This window comes from Bufo gargarizans, chromosome 9, assembly GCF_014858855.1.
Source record: "Bufo gargarizans isolate SCDJY-AF-19 chromosome 9, ASM1485885v1, whole genome shotgun sequence".
Classification (NCBI taxonomy): Eukaryota; Metazoa; Chordata; class Amphibia; order Anura; family Bufonidae; genus Bufo; species Bufo gargarizans.
The window spans coordinates 42,153,600-42,171,654 of NC_058088.1; the positions used below are offsets into that span (position 1 = coordinate 42,153,600).

At 45.6% G+C, this 18,055-nt stretch overlaps 1 protein-coding gene across 9 annotated transcripts in view; it reads right to left on the bottom strand.

The window, feature by feature from the left end:
- Positions 1 to 18,055, bottom strand: part of MAP7D3 (MAP7 domain containing 3) — a 120,573-nt gene that overhangs the window by 43,345 nt on the left and 59,173 nt on the right. For 2 of the 9 annotated variants that reach the window (XM_044306213.1, XM_044306211.1), the window contains 5 exons: positions 15,076 to 15,171; positions 12,890 to 12,988; positions 9,419 to 9,517; positions 5,532 to 5,657; positions 3,321 to 3,469 (listed from right to left, as the gene is read on the bottom strand). In XM_044306213.1, coding sequence (XP_044162148.1) covers positions 3,321 to 3,469; positions 5,532 to 5,657; positions 9,419 to 9,517; positions 12,890 to 12,988; positions 15,076 to 15,171 — 569 coding nt within the window. The remainder of the gene's footprint in view (positions 1 to 3,320; positions 3,470 to 5,531; positions 5,658 to 9,418; positions 9,518 to 12,889; positions 12,989 to 15,075; positions 15,172 to 18,055) is intronic. The other 7 variants (XM_044306216.1, XM_044306214.1, XM_044306218.1 and 4 more) reach the window with 5 other exon arrangements.

Genomic DNA, 18,055 nt, shown 5'->3' on the forward strand with positions numbered 1-18,055 from the left:
CGCATGGAACACAACAGAGCCCGCCAGAGGTATCGGCTACAGCACCGGTGATGGCGTAGGTACTCTACCTGTGAAGGAAGCAAATTGGCTGGGAACAGACAGGCGCAATTGCAGCGGCAATTAAAGGCAGCCTGTATATCTCGCCAGGAAGGGAGAAATAGTGTCGCATGGAACACCATAGCGCCAAGCCAGGGGAATCGGCTACAGCATCAGGAGATGGTGTAGGTACTCCACCTATGACAGGAGCAAAGTGGCTGGGAACAGACAGGTGCAATTGCAACGGCAATTGAAGCGGCCTGTATATCTCCCCCGGAAGGGAGAAATAGTGCTGTATGGAACACCATAGAGCCAGCCAGGAGTAATGGCTCCTGTAGGTACACTACCTAAGAAAAGGGGCAAGGCGGCTGTACAATTGCTCTGAACTCACCAACCTACAGGAGGCGATAGCCGAGCTAACCGCTTGCCCAGAACAGGAACTCCCTGTAATGAGGTAGAGTGACGAACACCAACACCAGGATGGGAACCCCACGGAAACACTCTCAAATGTGTAGAGGATAGCCCCTGGTATAGGGGAACCAGGAAGGCTTGTCAGGGACAGCCTATGGCAGTGGTGCAGGAACCCCCCTGTTAAGGAGAAGGCGTACGTATCAGACACCGGGTAGGTGACTCAGTATGCTAAACACGGGGACGGCTGCCTTACCTGTGCGGTTGAATACCTGTGCGGTCAGGGGAGCACCATCCGAAAATCCACTAGAGGGGATACCAACCCTGTTTAGGTAGGAGAGGTTCCTCCGTGCACGTAGTCTTGACCTCCCAGAGGGCTTCTATATGGAGGAAGACCGCCTGATGCTCTGTTCCGAGGGAATCGGTGCAGAGGTGTCCCCAGAGGCAACGGATGGGGTGACAGGAAGGATTCGTCACCAGCCTCAGGCCTGTCCTGGGGGGGGATCCGAGGATGCCGAGGAGGGGTGGGACCCCGTTGAGACCACCAGAGGGTGTACTGTGAGCTACCCCTCGCCGAACCCGGGTGCAGGTACCCCTAACTGAGCATGCCCCATCTGCAGGGAGGACCCTGGGAGGGCAGAGGTGGCCGCAATTTGGGTTGGTAGCGTTCCAGCGACACTGCCAGGGAGAGTCGGCCAAGGTTCCCATGGCATTGACACGGAGGGACCCATTCATGGGGAACCTACACAAAAAGATTGTTCAGGGAAAACAATGGGATCTGGGAAGAGGTACTGCACACCAGCAGGGACAGGATGACCACATGGCAGCCACTGTAGACAGCGGACGCACGTGAAAACACGTGGCGACCGAGGAGCTGTTGGGAGAAGAGATGCTCAAAAAGCAGCCAGCAGAGGCTGTCTATCCTGACCCGGACGCAGTGTTCCCCAAAGAGGTGCAGCAGCAGCTGTTCCCCAAAAAAGAGGTGGTCAGTAGGGCTGCAGGGGACATGAAGCAATCGAGGGGTTAACCACCCCCTCCAACAGAAAAAACATGTTAGCCCAGGAAAGGGTGAGGAGATAGCTCCTCCCGAGGGCCGGGCGGGGCTCAGAAAAGCCCGGGAAGCAAGGGGGAGGGGCCGGGAAGATTGCGGCCTAGCAGGCCCAAAAGCCGGGGCCTCGATTTATGAGGTGGCCGGGAATGGAGCAAGGGGGGCGGGGCGAACCGCGGCCGACAGAGGGCCCACCGAACCATAAAAATAGGTGAGTAGGGTAGGGGGGGAGAAGCGACACCTGGGGATAGGCAGATCAGGGCAAACAGAGCACCTGGGAGCCGGGGACAGGCCATAGAAGATGAGGCCTAGTCCCGGCAGAAGCCGGGGACTAAAGTAGCGGGGAAGCCAGGGAGAGACTGTGGCCAGGGAGGAGAGAAAAGACCAACCGAGGGGGAAAAGAAGGGAGGAAAAAAATGAATATAACCCCCCCAGGAGGGGGAGGGGGTTGGCTAGGAGGAACGAAGAGGCTCCCCAGGACCCCCAGCTAAGGTGGATCCCATCCCCCTGGCCACAGAAGGGAACCTAACCCTGGGGCAGGGACACAGGGACAGGGGAGTATACTCACCATCCGATATACTCACCATCCGATGTCTTCGGGCGCAGCACGGTCACCCCTTCGGCAAACTCAACACGGGAACCGTGGGAATGCCGGCAAGCCACTGCGGATGCAGTCCGTGGGGACTGGGTGACCGGCGATGGTACCGAAGTACGCGCCCGCAGGGGGGGGCAACTAAAGTGGAACACGATGGAGCCCCAGCCTGCAGCAGGTATAACGGTGGAAAAAAACCGACCTGCGGAAGAGAGAAAAAAAGAATAAAAATAAACAGCAGAACCTGCAAAAAAGCAGGACAGGTCTGCCTCCTACGGACACTAGACTAAAACTGAATAGCCTCGTGCCTGTGGAGAGGGTATAGCCCACCTGGGAGGAGCCAACACTTTTTGTGTCTAGTGCCTCCTAGTGGTAGTTGGACATATACCCATGGTGCTGTGTCCCCCAATGCCATGCACGAGAAAATAATTATTCTGTCACCGCTGTACTGGTGTATGGATTTCACAGGGGGCTGCAGCGAACAGATTGCTGCTCCTGCCTGTGCCCCCTTAAGCTTGGCTTAATTCTGGCACGGTACATCAGTAGCCTTTACAGGATTTAACTGAGCGGGCACAGCCATGAGCTCACTGCGCTCAGCTAAATCCTGGCATAAAAAAAAAAGTAGAAAAATAAATATATAGAAACTATGTATTTGAACTTAGATTAGGTTCAGGAGAGATGAGCGGGGCTGCAGACTGCACCGTCAGAGAACTTGTCTGACGGATTTAGCCCAAAACTGGATCAAGCACGCTCTGTGAACTGAATAATATACAGTTTGTATTAATAAAAACCATTAGCAAATCATTTTTATTTGTAGAAATACAAGCAATGCAGTTTTAAAAATTTGTTAAAAGGCACCCATAGTTTTATTCTTCATATATTTGCAGCTAAATTGAGGTTTTTACATTATCAGCTACTATCCAGTTCTCAGATTAAAAGGGTACCTACACCTGCTGCACTTCTCAGGGCGATCCGCACCTTCCGAGTGCATTGGCTCTGCTTTGCTTTTGCAGCATGTAGAGAACTAATGCTATATACGTTCTAAGGACCCGTACTCCACATGCTGCAAAAGCAAAGCCGACGCAAGCAGAAGCTGCAGGTCGCACACAGAACCTTGAGTGCTTTGGGTAGGGGTAAAGGTTTCGGTTCCCTTTAAATCTCGATAATGTCTTGTGTACATGAACAAAACTTGAAGAACAGGGGCTGCATTATGAATAGAAAAACAACACTGCCTACCTGGCTAACTTCCGAAGTGGCAGAACACGATGCTGCCGTACTAGGAGTCTTCGCTCTGTCAATGCTGCGGCTGCGCATGGGACCTTTAGAGACGGAGGGTGGGGTACTGGTGGTAGTGGCTGAAGCTGAACGAGGACAGAGGTGAGATTCTATAAAGTCAAGAATATGACGGGACAAAACAGAGAGCCAAGTGCAGAGCATAACAGGGGAAAAGGAGAAAGAGAGAGAAAGAGATTGGGTGTTAGAAACAGCAGGGAAGCCCACCAATGGTAGTGCGCAGTGCAGCAGATCACACAGACACCACTACTCCATAACATAGTGAACAGAAGCAATAGCACCAGGAAGAAAGGCCCCCGATTAACTACACTGATTGATATTAATTAAGTATTCACTTTTTTCATAATTTTTTCTCAAATTGTTTGTATTGGAAATAAGAAAGCTGGTGGATAGAATACTCCAGCTGTAGATTGGGGCATTATGTAACGCCATGACCGTGAATCAATGCAATTGTTATATTTTCAGTATTCGTTATATGTAACCCTTCGGCTAGTTTAGGAGGTTGTCTGCGAAAAACAGGGACAGTATTTTGGTCCAGAAACAGCACCATTCTTGTCCTTAGGGCTCATTCACACAGCCGCTGTTCGGCCGCGCCCGTATTGTGGCCCGCAAACAGTGGGTCCGCAATATGCGCGCACTGGCCGTGTGCACGCACATCACAGATGCGGACCCATTCACTTGAATGGGTCCGCAATCTGGAAGGTGCGGTGCGGAACGAAGGCACGGAACCCTACGGAAGCACTACGGAGTGCTTCCGTGGGGTTTCTGTTTGTACCTCTGCACCGCAAAAAAATAAATAAAAATAGAACATGTTCTATTTTTTTGCGGCGCGGACGGATCATGGACCCATTCAAGTTGAATATGTCTGGATCCGTCGCGGCAGCCGCGCAGATGGTGCCCGTGCATTGGGGACTGCAGATTGCCGTGTGCATGAGTCCTTAAAGGGAACCTGTCACTGGGATTTTGTGCATAGAGCTGAGGACATGGGTTGCTAGATCGCCGCTAACACATCCGCAATACCCAGTCCCCATAGCTCTGTGTGCTTTTATTGTGTCAAAAAACTGATTTGATACATATGCAAATTAACCTGAGATGAGTCCTGCCCCTGACTTATCTCAATAAAGGACTCATCTCAGGTTAATTTGCATATGTATCAAATCAGTTTTTTGACACAATAAAAGCACACAGAGCTATGGGGACTGGGTATTGCGGATGTGCTAGCAGCGATCTAGCAACCCATGTCCTCAGCTCTATACACAAAATCCCGGTGACAGGTTCCCTTTAAGCTGTGCTTGTTGTTGCAGCTCAGTCCAACTTTCTTCAAAGTGACTGTGTGGCAATACCAGCCCATGGACGAGAGTGGCATTGTTTTTGGGGAAAAAGCAGACGCTTAGACGACCTATTTTTAAAGGGAACGTGTCATATAATTTTTCTCCAATTAAAATCAGATCGGGACGCATTTTTTTCTAATCTGGTTTTATTTTCTGATTGTACTTTTTTTTTATTTATTCACCTCTGTATGCACGAATATTGGGGCAGCCAACTTGCCTGAGCTGTTGTTAACAGCATTTAGAGAGATGCTCGACGGCATACATGTGGACCCTAGAAAGGGCAGACTGGAAGGGGCTCAATGACTTATATGGGAGAGCGATGAAGGCATGCTCTTGTGATGAGGTCATTGTGCAAGGATGAAGGAGTAGAAAAGCTGTGACATCACCAATTGTGAATCGTGGGATGTGTGTTAAATATAGATCTCTATATTGCAATCCGGTCAGTGATGATAGCTGAAAAGTGATTTCTAAAGAACAGCGAGTGTCAGTCTAATATCCGGCTTAGTACGTAAATGCAAGGATTTAAAAAAAAAAAAAAAAATAGTCAGTGACATGTAAAAAAGTATATATCACCAAAAATTCTAAACAAGTATATTTAACACTTTACACAATAGGTAATTTTTGATGGCAAAATCCTTTTAATGACACAAAGCATCTACACCAGGATCCTTTTGTTAACTAATTTCTTCATTTAAAAGGATATTTAGCAAAATCTATCCAAGGACTCCATGATGCTATACATTATATGAACAAGCTTTCCAAACGGACTTAGTAACTGCACGACGTAAAGCACTCCACTCCAACCGGTGGCGTCTAGTGTTACCTGGCAATTCTTTTCCATCGGCTGACAATGTGGCAGCACTCTTACTCCTAGCTAAGGAAGACTGAGTGGGGGCGAGGAGGCGATTGATTAAACTACTGTCCAGGGGACTGCTCGGGGGGCGGTGAGCTAAATGGATAAATGAAACGGGTTTCATTATAACTAGTTACAGAGCAACACAGAAAAACCAAGTGCAGAATCCGCATTAGAAGCAAAAAGGTACCAAGAGGAATGGTAAATTAGGTAAGTGGAAAATAGGTTTAGGGCATTGCCCGGGCAGGCAGGATTAAAGCACAATAATAATGTTAGGACACAAACACTTCTCAACCTTATCTGCAATAAATAAATGTAGTTTAGTAGTACGGTCAGTAGTAACACCTGTAGGACCATTACACATGCATTCAAAAACAGAAAATATTAAAGTGGACAGAAGATATCATTCCGGTCAGGCTAAAACAGAAACTTTATGAATGGTTAGATAAGGAGGAAGAGACGTGTTGCATATTAGGAACAGCGACTGGTTAGCATCCTGTACGGGACAAAGGATTAGCTCCAGGCAAAGGAAGCACAAGACGGCATACACAAGCATTTCATAAGCAGCACAGACGCGGGTGCACATTGTTTTGCTAGGACATGTCCAGGGCTGTTTAGTTGGGTTACATCACACGTGCACGTCATTTCACATGACTAAACACATTCCTTTAGGCTAAAGAGGTTGTCCAGTCTTGGAGCCGAAAAGCCTGATTGCCCGGATCTGTGCCCCTAAAAATAAAAAAAGCAGACTCACCTGCCCGCGGTTTCTTCACTTCTCTGTTCCCGGCCGCTGCCGATCCCTATGGGACCAGGAAGAGGCTGGATGTTCTGACCACTGTGACCAAACAAAGGCCTCAGCGGTCACATCAACTTGATCGTTACGCACAGGTGTGTGGTACTGTTCAAGCCAAGATGACCACCGAGCCCTGTGCTTGCCCGCAGCAGTCATGGGACTCAGTCGCTTCTTGGTCCTGCAGGGACAAGAAGTGGCCGGGAGCGGAGCAGTGGTGGGACCGTGTACAGGCAACTAAACATTTTTATGCCCAGGGGCACAGGTCCAGAGGACAGGGGTTCTCGGCTCCAGGGTTGGACAACCCCTTTATTGTAAAACAGCGTAAATGAAGGATACAGGAATCTGACTGTAAACGATTTAAAAGATAACTTGCTGGCTAACTGTAGCCACCACTTGAGGGAGCTATGGGCATACTGTGTTATTACAGAGTTCAATGTAGAACAGGTTAAAGTAAACTCCAAGGCGCCATCTAGTAGTGACTGCAGGTAGCCAGAATAATATCTTTTAAATCTATGTCTATGCAAAGGATTTGGAGCTCTGTATCAGTAAACCTCAGCCCTATACACTATATACATAAATAAATACAAAAATTGGAACCTTCGCAATAAAAAAAAAAAATGAATTTAAAAGTTGACATTTACTTTCAAGCTGCAATGTATTTATAATTCTGCCTGAAACTTATGTGTAATTTTGTTTAACAGTGTTACATAGCTCTTTGTTTAAAAAGTTTCTAATTTATTTTCAATTTAAGTGTGTGGCTTTGATGATGTATGATAGGCCAGAAAAAATGTAAAGTGGGTTTTCCAGGACTTGTCTACTGATAACCTATGATCTATCCTTAGAATAGGCCATCAGTATCAGATTGCTAGGGGTCCATGTCTGGTTACTGCAGTCATGAATGGGTGCAATGGACGGAGTAGTGTAGTTCCTTTGCTGCAACTAGTAAGGACAGCTGATCGGTTTGAGTGCAGGGAGTCAGACTCTCACCAAAACGGCTGTTGATGACCTAAAGATAGGTCATCAATAAGCAAGTCCTGGAAAACTAACTTTACCTTTCCAAATGCCTGCCCTGGATATAGGGGTTGGCTGGGTTTACATTTATGTTTTGCTTTTTGATCAGCAGATTCACCGATTTCAACGAGGACAGCTATAGGCTAAACTAAAGAAGATTGCAGGTCTACATCAGCTTAATGTATATCTGTCAGCAGGATCAACTCTATTAAACTAGGCATAATGCCTGGAAGGGCTAATCCTGCTTATTAAAAAGATACCTTTGCTGTGCCGTTGTGTGGAAGACTATTGTTTAAATCTTATTCAAATGAAAGCTTCAGTGCACTGAGGGGCAGGCCCTAGCCCCTCAGTGCACCTTAGCTCCTCCACTTTCTGGCTCTGTGTGACTGACAGGGAGGGGAGTCATCAGCGTCCTCTTGCCTGGCCCTGTAATCCCACACCTGCGCCGTACACTCAACCCTCAGCTCATGTGCAGTGGAGCTAGCTAAGGGCCCTTTCACACCTGCGTTCTTTTCTTCCGGCATAGAGTTCAGTCGTCGGGGCTCTATGCCCGAAGAATCCTGATCAGTTTTATCCTAATGCATTCTGAATGGAGAGAAATCCGTTCAGGATGCATCAGGATGTCCAGTTCCGGACCGGAACGTTTTTTGGCCGGAGAAAATACCGCAGCATGCTGCGCTTTTTGCTCCGGCCAAAAATCCTGAACACTTGCCGCAAGGCCATTGAAAGGCATTAATCCGGATCCGGCCTTAAAGGGAACCTGTCACCGGGATTTTGGGTATAGAGCTAAGGACATGGGTTGCTAGATGGCCGCTAGCACATGCGCAATACCCAGTCCCCATAGCTCTGTGTGCTTTTATTGTGTAAAAAAAAAAAACGATTTGAAATTAACATAAAAGAGTCATATCTTACTTGTGTGACCAGAGAAGAGTCATATTTTCAAGCTCTGACTCATCTCAGGGTAATTTGCATATGTATCAAATCGTTTTTTATACACAAGAAAAGCACACAGAGCTATGGGGACTGGGTATTGCGGATGTGCTAGCGGCCATCTAGAAGCCCATGTCCTCAGCTCTATACCCGAAAATCCCGGTGACAGGTTACCTTTAAGCTAAACGTCGTTTCGGCGCATTGCCGGATCCTACGTTTAGCTTTTTCTGAATGGTTACCATGGCTGCCAAGACGCTAAAGTCCTGGCAGCCATGGTAAAGTGTAGTGGGGAGCGGGGGAGCAGTATACTTACCGTCCGTGCGGCTCCCGGGGCGCTCCAGAGTGACGTCAGGGCGCCCCACGCGCATGGATGACGTGATCGCATGGCACGTGATCCATGCGCATGGGGCGCTCTGACGTCATTCTGGAGCGCCCCGGGAGCCGCACGGACTGTAAGTATACCGCTCCCCCGCTCCTACTATGGCAACCAGGACTTTAATAGCGTCCTGGCTGCCATAGTAACACTGAACACATTTTGAAGACAGATCCGTCTTCAAATGCTTTCAGTTCACTTGCGGTTTTCCGGATCCGGCGTGTAATTCCGGCAAATGGAGTACACGCCGGATTCGGACAACGCAAGGTACAGTACACAACGATGTACTGAGCATGAGCCAATGGCTGACTGTACAGTATAGGCATGGGATTACGAGGCCAGCGGAGAGGATGCTGATGATGCCTGGCCCTGGCAGTCTAGTAGAGGAGCTAAGGTGCACAGCGGGGTAGGGCACTGAAGCCCTCCTTTGTTAGACAGTGTTCTACACAACAGTGTCACAGAAAGCAGCAGGATCAGACCCGACAACTGGATGAACTGGATTCCCCGGATGGATCCTGCTGACAGATGCTTTTTTAAGACAGAAATCAATAGGAACTGCAATTAGGTTTACTGCAAAAAATAAAATAAAACATTAATGTGTGAACATGCACTGAAATGCACAACGTTCAGTCCATGATCAGCCAGATCTAATCATTGTGTATAGTAGATTGGATCTCCAGCGTCATACACTGCAAGGGATTACTACAATGGAGTCCTGCCCAGCACACATAAAGCAGATTGATCAGACACCTGTTTTTTCTTCCTTTTTCGCGCCCTCTAGATGCGCAGGAGGTGATTTTTTACTACTCAGCCTACTGAGGGAAGAGCTTCTCTTCTGGCCTGTTCCGCCTAAATGTTAAACCAACAGAACAAAGCTTATCAAACTGCAACAGGCATCAAATACACATATTAATAACAAGCTTTCCATTGTGCTATTGTCTGCCACATAGTATTCTTATAAAAGTTCACAGGAAGCCAATAGGACCCATTTTGAAATGCTGAGGGTATGATGGGTATAAGAAATGTCACATTATATGGACACGTGCTGACTGGCAGGGTGCAGCGTATTGTATGGCATTATCAGCGATTGCCGAGCAGGAGGCCTGTTCATGCAGGACACAAACAGCTTTGGCTCAAATATTAACATCTCAAGGTGGATTTAGACTGGCCAAGCAAAAGCCCATTATCGGGAAGAAAGCGAGTTGGCTGCTCATTCAGTGGGGGCATTTACATGCTGCAGCGATCTCCTCCACAGTATGAGAAGGAGCGATTGATCGTCCTCATACAGCTGCACTGTTTCTGGGCAGCAGATCACTGTGTAGACAGCAAGATCTGCTGCCCAGAAACGATAATTTAGGTGGCTGCACAAAGGATAATTTCACCCAATTCATCGGATAATCGGAGGCACCAATTGCAAAACAATGTAAATGTGATCAGCTGCTATACATTTGTGGGTCCCTTTATGTGCGCAACCCCATACAGCACAACTGAAGAGGACCTGCCTCACTGTACAGCAGACAATGGTAGCATTGCCACTTTATTTTATGAATTATAGCAGGGAAGGTTTCTGAGAATCGGAATTCCAAAGCATCAAGAAAACCTGATTGACCCTAATATAAGAAAACTGGATTTGTCAGGATCCATTCAAAGACAGGTCGGTTATACGTAGCTGCCATGGCTCTGTATAAACTAAAGCCATGATGCAAGTGTGAGCAAAAAGCTTATATCTGTGAACATCCCACTGGTGACTTAACCCCTTAGTGACCACCGATACGTGTTTTTACGGCGGTCACTAAGGGGCCTTAGGCTGGGCCTTTTCTACGGCGGCTCAGTCTTAGCAATGCACGGGTCCCCGGCTCTCATGAGAGCCGCAGCCCTGCTCAAACTGCCCGGACCGCCAGGAGTGCCGATCTGGGCTATTTAACACTTTACATGCCGCAGGCAATGGCGCCCGCCACATGTAAAGCGGTGACAGAGAGAGCGGACTCCCTCTGTCTCCCATCGGCACCCCGCATATGTGTGAAGGCTGCCTGGAGTCTATGAAGGCCCCAGACCAGCCTTCAGTAATTTTTAGCAGGCTGCTGGTCAATGTTAAAATAGCATTGCTATTAAAATGCAATGCATTATAGGGATAAGAAAATTCTGCTAATTTATTCTTAGTTGCCACCGAAAAAACATAAGTGATCAAGAAGCGCCATTTACTCCAAAATGAAACCAATGAAAAATACAAGTAGTCCCGCAAAAATCAAGCCTTCACACAACTGCATAGAAAGAAAAAAAAAAAAAAGTTATGGGTCTTAGGAAGCGGCAATGTGAAAACATTTTTTTCTTTTAAAAAAATAAATAAGGGGTTTTATTGCAAAAAAGTAGTAAATCTTAAAAAGTTAATAAATAAAATATGTACTTGGTATCACTAATCGTACTGACCCAGAGAATAAAGATATTCTGTTATTTATACCGAAAAATTAACGCAGTAAAATTTATAATGTAAAAACGCAGTGGCAGTATTGCTGTTTTTCCCATCGCCCTTCCAGAAAGAGTTAATAAAAGGTTAATCAGAAAGTTATGTGTACCCCAAAATGGCGCCATTAAAAACTACAACTTGTCCCGCAAAAAACAAGCCCTCATAAAGCTATATAAGAAGGAAAAATAAAAAATGTATAGCTCTTGGAGCGCGACAATGAAAAAAAAAGGAAGAAAAATGCTTGGTCAGTAAGGCCCAAAACAGGCTGGTCACCAAGGGGTTAAACGTGCTACTGTGATTATGGCAGGAGTCACAGTAACTTACACATACCAATTATTGCTTTGGGGGACAACTGTCCTCTGAAAACCCCTTCACAGACTGTGCCAACACCTAAAGTACTATTAGACGGCAGGACAGTCTTGGGCATCTGCAATCAGTTCATAGACTTCAGGGAATCATACAAAACCCCGGCTCAAGCAGTAAATGTACAACATGAAAGGTCAGTATTGCAGAAATACTAATATTACACGTTACCATTGAGCCTGGATTTTGTGCGATTCACTAGTTGATGAAAGAATAGCAAATACCAGAGAGCGGTGTGAACTGTACTGTACTGAGCGACTGCAAGAAGTCCTCTCATCTGTACCAAAGACGATGATGTCATTCATAAGCATTGTCCAATCACTCCAAAGAGCAGTGCCAGGTCATGAAGACCAGCATCTATGATAGGTAAGTATATCCTATTTTTTGGTACAGAACTATGCATGTACAACCAGGTATCACACGATTCATACACTGGATATACTTTAAAGGGATTCTGTCACCTCGTTTTAGCTTATAGATATGCAGACATGCACGGCCTATGTCCTCCGAAGGAGCCCAGCACCGCCTATGTCCTCCGAATCTCCTCCTTTCTTCACAGTTAGATTGCCGTAATCTTGCGATGCGCAGTGCCCGTATAGTGTTCCTTCCCTGTGCTGGCATCAGCCTCAGGGAAGGAACTGTGCATCGCAAGATTACGGCAATCTAACTGTGACGAAAGGAGATTCGGAGGACACAGGCGGTGCTGGGCTCCTTCACAGGGGGGCATGGCTGGGCACCAGGAAGGTTCGTACAGCACCTTGGGCACCTTACAAGGCTCATTTACATATCTATAAAATCTTTTTTTAAACACAATAAAACAACTCAGAGATATAAGACAGGTATATTGCAGACATGCTAGCGGCGATCTAGCCGTGCATGTCCCCATCACTATAAGCTAAAACGAGGTGACAGAATCCCTTTAAGGAGGTTGCCCAAGGTTTTAATTCCGAATGCCTATCCTTAGGATAAGCCATCAATATCTCATGGGCGGGCACCAACACCCCGCACACCCACCAATCTTTTTTCATCAATCCGTTTTTCCGCATAGCTCCAGTGTGGAAGTCGGCACAGGAACTACACAGTCCCATTCACCTGGTAAGTGGAGTGCTGCACTCAAGTGAATGGAAGCAGAGCTGCATTAACCAGATCTGTCCATCATTGCTGAAGCTACCCCAAAACAGGTGATTGACTGGAGTGTGTAGTGTCAGACCCCCACAAATCCAATACTGATGGTCTATCCTTAGGCTAGGCCGTGACTATCAAAATCCTTGACAACCCCTTTAATATATACAATGTTTGCACACTGATACAGTTCAGTGAATAATGAAGCATTTCATTTATTATGATTCTACTGAACCAGTAGGAAAGAGAGACAAGTAAGTCACAAGCTGCACCTTTCTGCTCCGGGTTTGACACTTTAGGCGAGAAGGGCTGTGGACTTAGAGGAGTTTTGTTACTCAGCCTGCTTAAGGAAGAACTCCTCTGCTTGGTACCTGGAAAATGTGCAAGGTTAATACAACCAAATACAAACTCCAAAGAGAACAACCTGCAAAATAGGCTTAAATAATAAGAGAAAAAAGAAGGTTAAAATGGTCAATGGGGCTGCAATAATAATTATTTTGTACACTGCTACTACCAATGATGAAAGTCACAATGCCGGAAAGAACACAAAGCAGTTACATAATATAAAGGCTTCCAGTTAGTAACCGCCCGAATGTTCTCAGTTATAAAAAATAATAATGAACAATTACGTAACATTTACCGTGTGCAGTGTTGTAATTTGGTCCCTGGGAGCAAAACTCCAGCACCCCTGGCACATGGACCGGGATAGGGGGCCAAATTACTAAATATCTTACTGTATATAACATATTGTAAAAAAAGGCGAGTGACTTATCACTTCTGGTCCACCAGGAGACTAACTTTAGCTGCAATTGGTGTTTCTATGCTGCTCTCAACACTTTCTGAAAAAGGGGCCCCAGCAGATTTATCAGCATTTACGCCAGTTTTCTGGCATAATGAAGAAAACTACCGCAGCTCCGAGATGGCACAGATTTCATTATAGGTGTGCAGAGTCATAAAATTAGGTGCATCCTTCGTCAGCGCAGGGGATATAAAGACGGGCATAGCAAAGGCAGGCCGCAAACAGTGGGTACACAATATGCATGCTCACCACTTGAATGGGTCCACAATCCAGAAGGTGCAAAACAGAGGCACGGAACCCCACGGATTGCTTCCGTAGGGCGTCTCTCCGAGCCCCGCGTGGATGAGGTCCAAATGGGATCTCAGATTGTTTCAAATCAATGAAAGCCTGTCCCGGTCTAGTGCTTATTCAAGAGAGAGCTCTAACAACTACGCTATACTAAGCCGTACACCCAGACAGATCATGAAGTGAATAATGAAGGTTTCTATTCAATGGATAAAAGTGAAGATCATAAAAATTGTGAAAAATAATACAATGTAGGTTATACCATTACATGTTACACACTTTTATAAGCTTTATTACTTGAAACAGGAATGCCCCTTTAAAGGGCATCTGTCAGAAGATTTGTAGCTATAAACCTGGCTGACCTGTTACATGTGCACTTGGCAGCTGAAGACATCTGTGTTGGTCCCATGTTCATATGTGCCCGCATTGCTGAGAAAAATGATGTTGTAACAAATGCAAGTGAGGCTCTAGGAGCAACGGGGGCATTGCCATTGCACCTAGAGGCTCCGCGCTCTCTGCAACTGCTGCGCCCTTTGCAGATTGTTTTCACTGTCTGGCACTGTCAAAGTGGAGAGGGAGCGGCAGTTGCAGAGAGAGCCGACCCTCTAGGTGCAATGGCAACACCCCGGTTGCTTCTAGAGGTTCACATACATATATTAAATCATTTTTCTCAGCAATGCAGATCCATATGAACATGGAACCAACACAGATGCCTTCAGCTGCCAAGTGCACATGTAACAGGTCAGAGAGTGTCATAGGTACAAATCTACTGACAGGTGCCTTTTAAAGAGGACCTTTCATGGATCCAGACATTATGGAATGGGAGAAGGTGAGTTTTTTTCTTCTCCCTCCGCTGCGATTAGACCGCACTACAGCCAGGGAGAAGGAGACGCCCACTGAGGTCAGGGCAGTCCCCTCCTCCCTGTACCGATGCTGTTCATTAGCATACCAGGCGGGAAAAGTGAACGAGGGGCACAGCAGGCGAATGGAGCGGCACCCAGACACACTAGTAAGCGATATTACATCCCTGCACTATACCCTACATAACCTGCTAGTTATTTCATAATGTCTGGACCCATGAAAGGTCCTCTTCAAATATCAGCATGCATCACTTCATTCACATCTGTGTTTGACGCTCTGTTAGGGGCCTACGTAGCAGTGATGTTTTACCCAATGTAATGCAGAATGACAGCCTTCATTATGCTATTTTTCTTTCTTCTGCTCCATCAGAGGAAGTATTTAGCGCACATGTGAATGGATCTTTAGTCAACGCTTGCAGGAAAATTATAGGCCAAAGTGATGGAGAATGCAGAACTAGACAAAAAATGAATATTTTGTGGAAGAAAGCTTTATAATCCATCCATGCAAATTTACCTTTTTCAAGGGTGGCAGATGAAGATGACAGGCGCTTGTGAATGCTGCCGTCGGCCTGCCTTAGGTTTGATGTTGATGTGGAACGCACATTTGCTGCTATAATGAAAAAAATATTACATAAATACATATATACATCTCAAAACTTTGTCTGTTAAGCATTTTTCTGTTAAAGGAAACCTATTACCTGGAGCGGCTAGATCGCCGCTAGCACATCCGCAATATCCAGTCCCCATAGCTCTGTGTGCTTTTATTGTGTCAAAAAACCCGATTTGATACATACACAAATTAACCTGAGATCAGTCAGGGACAGAACTCATCCCAGGGACAGGACTCATCTCAGGTTAATTTGCATATGTATCAAATCGTTTGATCGGGTATTGCTGATGTGCTAGCTGCCATCTAGCAACCCATGTCCTCAGTTCTATACACAAAATCCCGGTGATAGGTTCCCTTTAAGTGTTAATCAAGCCAGAGTTAGCCTTTATGTGCGTGTTGAAGAGTCTTTCCACCAATGACCATATACTAGTAATCAGAGCTGACTCCTGAATTGATAATATATGGCCAAGTGGAAACCCTCTCGAAGTTACACAGCAGACTTATAAAATATGCAGAGCTGTTCATCACGAAAGGTAACCGACGCGCTGACCATCAATTTACCAACCAAAAAATTAATTTCCTGAATTGACAGAGGAGCTCAGCAAACATATAATCTGCTTCACTGACTCAGGTCTGATCTCTAGGCAGCAAAACCTGTCAACAAAAATAGTTCTGCAGGTGGTGGATCATGGAGACCGGTCATGTGTCCAAGTCACCAGGTTCTGTGTATGACATATGGCATCAGGGGTTTGTGAACTGCAAATATGGAACCCATAGGACTAGAAGCAGTAGATCAGTGCTGTCACTAATCCCCTGCCCTCTGCCCCAGTCTACACAGCAAAAATGACAAGTAAAATGAGAATGTCACTATTGTGTCTACTCTAGCGGCAAGTATGAAAATTGCAATTTCTCACACCAAAAAAAATAAAAATTTTTTTAAAAAAAACAAGTTATTAAAAAAACTGATTTAAATTTGCCTTTTTCTAAATGTATACGCCCTTTAATTGAACCGACCCTCGAGCAGAATCAACTCTATTAGTGTACTTTCACACTAGCGGCATTCTTTTCCGGCGCTGAGTTCCGTCCCAGGGGCTCAATACTGGAAAATAACTGATCAGTTTTATCCCCACGCATTCTGAATGGAGAGCAATCCGTTCAGGATGCATCAGGATGTCTTCAGTTCAGTCATTTTGACTGATCAGGCAAAAGATTAAACCGCAGCATGCTACAGTTTCATCTCCGGCAAAAAAAAAAACAAACAAAAAAAAACAAAAAAAAAACAAACAAAAAAAAAACAAAAAAAAAAACTGAAAACTTGCCTGAATGCCGGATCCGGCATTCAAAATACTGGAATGCTGGATCCTTCCGGTCTGCTCATACTGAAAAAAATAATAATAATGCCGGATGACACCAGAAAGATGGATCCAGCATTTCAATGCTTTTTTTTTTTTTTGACTGATCAGGATCCTGATCAGTCTTACTAATGCCATCAGTTGGCATACGTTTTGCCAGCTCACTCTGCTGCAAGTGTGAAAGTAGCCTTACATTTAAAATAAAAGTATTTACACTTAACTGTGGCCTTATTGACTGACAGCCCTATTCCTCCCCGCTCCAAAAATAATTAATAAATTACTGATTGCCAGAAATCTGTTTAAAGAAGAAGAAACTAAAAAACTCTTGACATCCCAGCACTGAGAGTCCCCAGCAGCTGAACCTCTGTAGTCACGTGTTGCTCTGATTGTTCAGGTCACTGAATGGCTGCAGCAGTTTCATGAACACAGATAAAAGACATCATCACTTCCAGTCCACCAAAGACTAGACGCTGAGGGACGACACCGACCAATTAACCCCTCACCAGATATGTTACACAGAGGGAAAGTGCACCCTCTGCTGCCTGATCACCCCCTCTCGGTTTGGTTGGATAACACTGAGAAGCATAATGAACTGCTTACAGTTAAGTAAAAAAAAAAAAAAAATTGCTAGTCTGCATTTATCACATAAAAAAAATAAAGATAACTTGCGTAGTTAAATCTGTAATACTATTAACTATTAAAATATTTATATCTCACATGGTGAATGAAGTTTAAATGGTTTATGGTCATCTCACCAGCCAAAAGTTGAAAGAAAAAGGTAAAAAAAAAAAAAATGGAAAAGTTCTCAGGTCTTGGAAATGCAATAATTTAGAAGCCCCTCTGCATTCTTTTAATTGCATTGTTGACCATCCCAAGCGCTATCTGGAGAGTAGTTGACATATTAAACATATTTGTGGTCATTTATTAAGACTAGCGTTTTGTAGGCCGGTCTTAATATTCCCTATAGCAGGCTGTGGATCCGCCAGAGTTACGTAGAAGCGCCGGCCCCTACATAACTTCGGAGGATCCACCGCTGCTTCTAAATGTAAGACAGCGTCCTAGCTGTCTTACATTTATACCATTTTCTACACCTATGAGATAGGCCTATCTGCTTGTCCCCTTCCCCGCCCATGCCATGCCCCCTTTTTTAGACCTGGCATCAGCGGGTAAAAGTCCCAGACTGCTGTGCAAAGGACCTAGGCACCGCAATAAGGGCGATATACGCCTAATATGGGCGTATTTCTGGTTAGTAAATGATCCCCAATGATTATTGATGGATATTTAGATATTGAGAGATGTATAAGATATCAACTACAGCACCTCCGGCACTACAGCTGTTTTAAAACTACAACTCCCAGAATCCTCCTTTCACTTCTATGGGAGTTACAAGAAGTAAGAGTGCTGTCTGGGAGTTGTAGTTTCACAGCAGCTGGAGTGCCAAAGGTTGCTGATCCCTGAACTAGAGTATAGCCGCAAAGACTTTCAGAAAGTTTTATCAAGGAATTCTTAACCTGAAAAATGTTCATATTTCC